Below are 7,116 nucleotides of genomic sequence, written 5' to 3'. Positions count from 1 at the left end.
CATAGTCGCCGGCGAGGTAAGCTGGAGGGAGGAGAGATTCAGGGGGTGAGGATTGATTTGGAAGAGAGGAATTAGGGGAGATTAATTATGGGCACGTGGCTGCCTAAAAAATATAGGTTAGGGAGGATCAGAAGTTTTGCTGGGATATATTGTGCGTTGGATGGAACATGTATGGACGGTGTATGAGCGGTCTGATGATTGCTTCCGGTCAGACCTGTGATAGAAAGTGTTTCCCCTTGCTTACAGATACCTCACTCAACCCCAATGTACATGCCCTAAAGACAGAGCTGTTGCTAATTTTTTTTTTAATTTAATCTAAAGACAGAGCTGCCCTCTCGCTCCCGCTCAGAATTACTGCACTGCCCCCGGCATCAATCTCACGGGGGAAACCTGCCGCCGGCAACTCACATTCTCGCCCTGCCGCCGGATTCCTATCCGCTCCCCCGCGCAGCTCGCATGCAAGAAGGGGGTTCGAATCCAATCTTTCTTTGCTCTTCCTCCTGAGTCCTGACCTACCAACGCGGCTGTAAATCTCTTCCATCGCCGTCCGCGTTCTTCCTCATCTCCGCAATATTTGTCCTGTGGGTTTTAAGGTACGAGTTTTCATCCTGTTCTCAGTTAAGCCCGTTGGCCTCGACAATTTCTGCAGCCGGCACACCATCCAGATCCGCCCCTGATTGATACCCCCCCCCCAAATTGAACTTTTAAGTCCTTCCCTGGCTCTGTCTAAGTTCTCTTCAATTTGTGTATTACTAATTGAAAACCTGAGGGAAACTGCGCAACCGCTAACAAATTTGTATGAAAAGAACGACCTGTGCTCTGTGTGCCATGTTTTTTGGCTTTTGGCTATCCCACTTGATATTTACTACTGTGTACTGTTTGGGCATACCAGGTCGAAGACCAGAGTATAAATAAAGCTGGGGTACTGTTAATATTTCATAGAATGGAGTCCTTGTGGAAGCTGTCCTATTTGCTTGAGCCGGCGTCACTGGCCCTCATCCTGACGGCTGTTTCCGTTGCCTATGCATCAGCATCGCGCGCTCTGGACCATGGCAAGGAGATGGAGAGGAACTTGGACTTCTCAGAGGCATCCATCACACTTGATCGGTCACAGGCTCTCATGATCCCCCTTGCAAGCTCATGCAGCCTGCTGCTGATGTTCTATCTGTTTTCATCTGTATCGCACCTCGTCACTGCGTTTACTGCCGTAGCCTCTGTGATGGCGCTCTTCTTCTGTCTGTCTCCATCTATTGCCTACGCCAAGTCGCAGCTCAATCTAATGGATCCGTTCGTGTCGAGGTGCTGTTCCAAGTCATTTACCCGGTTGCAAGGATTGCTGTTGACTTTCTGCATAAGCACGGTGGCAGTGTGGCTGGTAACAGGGCATTGGTTGCTAAATAATGTACTTGGGATTTCCATATGCATAGCATTTGTCAGTCATGTGAGGCTGCCCAACATAAAGATTTGTTCGTTGCTTCTCATCTGTCTCTTTGTCTATGATGTTTTCTGGGTCTTCTTCTCCGAGAGGTTTTTCGGAGCAAATGTTATGGTCTCTGTTGCCACTCAGAAGGCATCTAACCCAGTTCACACAGTAGCAAACAAGCTTAGCCTGCCTGGGTTGCAGTTGATTACGAAGAAGATAGAGCTTCCGGTGAAACTTGTCTTCCCTAGGAATTTGTTGGGCGGGATTGTTCCAGGAAGCACTCCTGGTGACTACATGATGCTTGGCCTTGGAGACATGGTAAGTTACTTATGTTACAATTGTCCCGTCTTAAATGGTTCCAAACTTGGTGTTCTGATCCTTTTAGTGCCACTGATCCAAATATGATTTCTTGCTCATTCTTTAATCCTGCCTTAAAATGGTACTCATGGCCATTGCATTCAAAGGTTTCAAACTTGTTTTCGGCTACTCTTTCTTCCCATCTTAATTCACTGTACAAACTTAGTTTCTTTTTCCACGATAAGCGACTTGCCAGATTAAATGTGGGCTGTTGATTATGTGCATATTGTTTTGGCTACATGGAACTGAAGATGTCGGGATTTGACAGTGAATCATTCCTGAACATAATAATAGGAGCCTTATAGGACTACGAATATCTTCAGTGTGAATTGAGTTTTGTTCTGTACATTTTTCACTTCTCCTAGATCGTAATCTATTAATGAAGCAAGCTAAACATACGCAATCCTTGATCAGTTTTGTCAAAAGTTTTGTTGAGCACATGCTTCCAGTGTACAAATCCTAGAAGTTGATGTCAAAATCTTCTTTGCGCCTAAATATTTTATAGTTCTATAGTAACTAGAGTATTATAGTAGAGTCTGACCCATTATGAGTAACATATAACTGCTAGCTTTTGATGGAGTGAAATGTGTCATTAGTCCATTAAGTCAAACTGATTGCACGCTTTAGGCCAACAACTCGGTAATTGATCAATTTAGGCCATAAACTCGTTAATTTGATCAAATAAGGCCAAAAGTGATTCGGGAGGGGAAAAACAGGTCATGTGCCTGCCACGTCAGCCTACTTTAGACCGCTAACAAATTGACTCATTTTTACAGTTTTTTTGCAACAGTGCCAATCTGATCCGATATAGGAAAAAATATGCCGTGTGTTGCATGGGACTCGAACCACTAGAACATTAAGAGCTTTGTGCACAAAGATTCAGCAGACAATATATATCAGACCACAAGGATGCAGTTAGTTGTTTCGAAATTGTAAAAAGGGCAGCCCGGTGCATGTAGCTCCCGCTTGCGCAGGGTCCGGGGAAGGGTGTTTCAAAAATTATATAAAGCCCCCCGTGTGTTCATTAAAACTCAAACCCGCATCCTAAGGGTAAAGGGGGGGGGGGGGATACTGACCACCAGGATGCCAAGTATTTTTGTGTATGATATACATACGATCAGTGGATTCTGCTGCCACGTCAGCCGATCCAGCTTACTTAATCTCAGCCTGATTGGAAAGACAGGATCTCCAACAGAAGGAAACATCCATCGAAAGAAAAGGCAACGACCGCAACAGAAGGAAATTGATTGCCTGATTGGATCTGGTCGCCCACTTGCAACCCCCCCCCCCCCCCCCCCCCCCTAAAAACCAGCATGCCACATTAAAATATATACTGTTTTCGAGAAAACGCAAAAGAATTTGCGTTTCATTGCATTGAACAGGAAGAAGACATCGAGGGTACAACCTCCAGAAAGGATGGACACACACACACACGACCGTCCTCACCAAGTGACTACAACTAGGTAAGGAGGTGCCCTCAGCTACAGGCACACAATGACATTAGGCCTCGCCCAACCGCCATTGCTAGACACGTCCAGGAACAATTGCAGCTCCAGAACTGCCCAGGCCAACGTACCTCGCACCCATGTGCCTAGGGAGTCGGCGGTTGAAAGGCTGGGCCTGATAGGAACTGGTGTAGGAATCGTTGGGGCAGCGCCGACGCTGGCATACAACCTGCTTCCTGTTCAGCCGTCTACGTAAGTGGTGCATCACCAGCCACCATCTGCCACATCAAGTACTCCGCTTGCAGCCAAAGCAGCACCGTCAAGAGGGTAACGGCATTGAGACGCCGCCGCTGCCCGATCCAGAAGGCCGGACCTAGGATTTCTCCTGGTGCTCGAGGAGGAGGTCCGGTCAAGGGCCATGCCAACGCCTCCAAGGAGGTGACGGCACCCTCGAGCGTCGCCGTTGACAGTGCAGGCCATCGTCGCGCGGGGATTTCGCCCCGACCCATGAGCAAGGATCTCAGATGCAGATGCAGACCGGACATGGCGAAGAACGTCGGAGAAGACAGAAGCACATGGAGAGGGAAGCCTAGGGACATCGATAGTCGTAGGAGTGGGCACCGACCAGCGCAGCGCCAGCAGGCCGACCACCGCCGGGAGCGCGTCTAGCTGGTGACAACAATCACATGCACCGTGCCGCTGCCGCGCCGACCCGCAGCCTCTGCCGCTAGAATTCGCCGGGGAACAGCATCGCAACAACCGTCAGGGTCGCCGCACGTGTCTCAACCCAACGGCAACCACCGGCGGCGACTGGGAGGGGTGGGAGGAGGGAGAAGGGTGGGTGGGGACAGAGTGGTTGACACGGGCCAGGGCGGGCCCGCGCGGCCCAGATCTGGGCGCCTCCAGCTCTGCCGCTCGCTGCAGCGGCCGGCAGCTGCTGTTGCAGCGCCTCCGCACACGCGCACCGCGTCATCTCGACCTCCGCTGCACGCGGACAGCCGCCCGGCGCGCCACCACACGCTCCCACCGCTCCAGCGCGCGGAACACAAGCGCGCGAGCACGCGAACAAGGGCCCTGCCGCCGCCGTCCACCGACGAGGGCTTCGCCCACCGGCATCCTCCGACCGTGGCGAGGGGAGGGAGGGGAAGGAGGGGGGCTTGGGTGGCGGCTAGGGTTTCGCCACCCGAGTCGCCCCAGGGAGCGACGCAGGGGCTGGAGGCAATTGGCACAACTTTCCATCTGGCCCTTCCCAAAAAAACTATGTAACCTAATCTATACAAATCTCTTAGCATCGTAGTGGTGATTGAGCATCGGTTCTACCCTAGGGGCCGCGGGTTCGAGTCCTGTTGAAGAGACCCGTGTGGCCTTTTAATTTTTTAATCCGACCGAACAAGGAAGTCAGTTCTGTTGCAAAAAATACACCTGTAAATATTAGTCAATTTGCAAGCGGTGAAAGGTAGGTTGACGTGGCAGCCACAGGGAGAATCGATTATAACCCCTCCAGTTCATCTGCCTATGCTCATACACCCCTTTTTTCGTCTGCCTCACTTACCAAACCCCTTGTTGCTCATATTGTTGACCATAGCCCCCTTTTCATGTTTAGCTGGATCATTAAGCAACTAACAACGATTCTCTGAGAGTTCTCACCCCTCTGCATGCACCGCTGCCACTCCTGTGCAGTCGTCCCCACACCTCGGTCGCGCCTCCCGTTAGGGACCTAAACATCCCACCCGTGCTTCTTCTATCGGCAACCACAGCCCAAGCTCCTCCCGCCGGCAACCCAACCTGCTCTTACCGCTGCCATTCCCGTGAAGCTCAAGGACCTCCGCGCATGCAGCGGAAGGCTGGAGCGCCCTTGACGCTTCCAGCGTCGCTGCGGCTTCTCCTGCCGTGCTGCCTCCACCGCCATGGCCCGTCCCTGACCGAATCCAGCTCTCTCTCCGCATGCCCCGACTCGAGAGAATCGCTGTTAGTTGCTTAATGATCCACCTAAACATGAAAAGGTGGCTATGGTCAACAATATGAGCAACAAGGGGGTTCGTAGGTGAGGCAGACGAAAAAAGGGGTGTATGAGCAAAGGCAGATGAACTAGGGGGGTTATAATCGATTCTCCCGCAGCCACATGGTCGTTTCCCCCCTCCCGTATCAGTTCTGTCCCTATTTGATCAAATTAACAAGTTTATGGCCTAGATCGATCAATTCCCGAGTGGTTGGCCTAAGGCATGCAATCAGTTTGAGTTATAATGGACTAATGGCACGTTTCATTCCTTCTGATGTTATGTCTGATCTAAGAATTTTTGCAGCCTAAAAAGGTCTTGAAGCACATTACTGTGATCATATGGTTAATGCATTACATTGTTGTAGGTTGCATATTATCACATGGTTAAGTCTAAAAACGTGTATTATAGGCATATAGGCTGATCTTTATTGATTAATTTGCATATTCGTCTTCACGTGAAGCTGCATATGCTCAACTCGCTTCTATGCTTTGTTACTATGAAATCTGCAGGCCATCCCAGGGATGCTTCTAGCTCTTGTACTCTCTTTCGATCATCGCAAGAGCAAAGACGTGACTGTTACATCAGACTTGTCCCCCTCCTCAAAGCGGCGGAAATATGTATGGTTTGCGCTAACAGGTTATGGTGTTGGTTTGGTAACTGCATTGGCAGCTGGGATCTTGTCTCAGTCTCCCCAGCCTGCTCTACTCTACCTGGTATGTTTTGCCTAGTGATAGTTTCAGGTTTTTGGACATTACTTTCATTTTCTTTGCCCTACTGAGCTATGCTTGCAAGACTTGGTTGCGCCTATTCTTAAGCAGCGAAGTACTGGTAGTAAGCTTGAGCAATGCCATAATCGCATGTATGGTATGCATGATCTTCTTTGTGACGGAACTTCTGATTTCAGGTGCCCTCGACACTCGGGCCCGTTGTGTACCTGTCATGGTTGAGGAATGATCTGTGGGAGCTGTGGGAAGGATCCACCACAATTGTGAACGAGAAGGCTCATTTGCTGGAAGTCTGAGATGATCCAACATGGCCATAAAAATCACAACCTCCTGTGATGTAATCTAGCTAAAAAATCTGCTCCAAGCTTCTCATTCTACAGGAGAATATTTATAAGATAGTTTGGTCTTAGTAATCTAAGCCTTTTACCTTGTTCTTGCAAGAGGAACCAATATGTAATTTAGCTGTAATGGAAAGTGTTACTCCGTATTATATTTGGTGAATTTTTCTATTCTCTCATGCTCGAATGGTGAAGCTATTTCTAGTCATGTTTCGAGATTACTCAAAGTGTTTGTATTGATGTATTTGATTTAAACTAGCAAACATGCCTGTGTGTTGCAACTTGCAATGGGGAGAAAAATAATAATCTTACATGTCCTCCAAATCCAACACATATTTCCACAACCCAAGAAGACTTCATGGTTGAGAGCACGAAGAAAATGCATATTTGGGATGATATTCATAACTTTCATAGCAAAGGGGACCACCCGTGGGTGGTTATGGACGATTTTAACGAAATTTTATATCCCTTGAAAAAGGAGGGTGGTAATGCCGTGAGTGCCTCATTGATTGCGGTTTGGAGGACTTAGGTGTTATATTGGGGATCCTCTAATGATGAGAGATTTCCGTGAGTGCCTCATTGATTGCGGTTTGGAGGACTTAAGTGTTATATTGGGGATCCTTTTACCTGGAGCAGAGGTGAAACGCGGTTTGGAGGACTTAAGTGTTATATTGGGGATCCTTTTACCTGGAGCAGAGGTGAAACGCGTGAGCGTCTTGATCGGGCAGTCTGCAATATAGAATGGGCAAGTAAATTCCCCCGAGCGGCGGTGATTAACGAAGAACATGTCCATTCTGATCATCGCCCGCTGGTCTTGGACATGGATTA

The 7,116-nt window shown here is 49.0% G+C and overlaps 1 protein-coding gene and 1 pseudogene across 2 annotated transcripts; one reads left to right on the top strand and one right to left on the bottom strand.

The window, feature by feature from the left end:
• The first annotated feature begins 337 nt into the window (after positions 1 to 337).
• On the top strand, positions 338 to 6,509 carry LOC123407725 (signal peptide peptidase-like 1). Of its 2 annotated transcripts, none has more exons than XM_045100918.1 (4): positions 338 to 593; positions 893 to 1,741; positions 5,735 to 5,938; positions 6,130 to 6,509. In XM_045100918.1, exons 2-4 carry the CDS (start codon positions 944 to 946, stop codon positions 6,244 to 6,246), a joined length of 1,119 nt encoding a protein of 372 aa, XP_044956853.1. In that variant the 5' UTR covers positions 338 to 593; positions 893 to 943; the 3' UTR covers positions 6,247 to 6,509. The 2 variants fall into 2 exon arrangements, with proteins under 2 accessions (XP_044956853.1, XP_044956854.1); XM_045100919.1 differs by having other exon boundaries at positions 339 to 593; positions 1,032 to 1,741.
• On the bottom strand, positions 3,095 to 5,728 carry LOC123407726 (annotated as a pseudogene).
• Positions 6,510 to 7,116: the final 607 nt, after the last annotated feature.

This window comes from Hordeum vulgare, chromosome 7H (assembly GCF_904849725.1).
Source record: "Hordeum vulgare subsp. vulgare chromosome 7H, MorexV3_pseudomolecules_assembly, whole genome shotgun sequence".
NCBI lineage: Eukaryota > Viridiplantae > Streptophyta > Magnoliopsida > Poales > Poaceae > Hordeum > Hordeum vulgare.
This window is presented reverse-complemented; position numbering and strand designations above follow the sequence as displayed.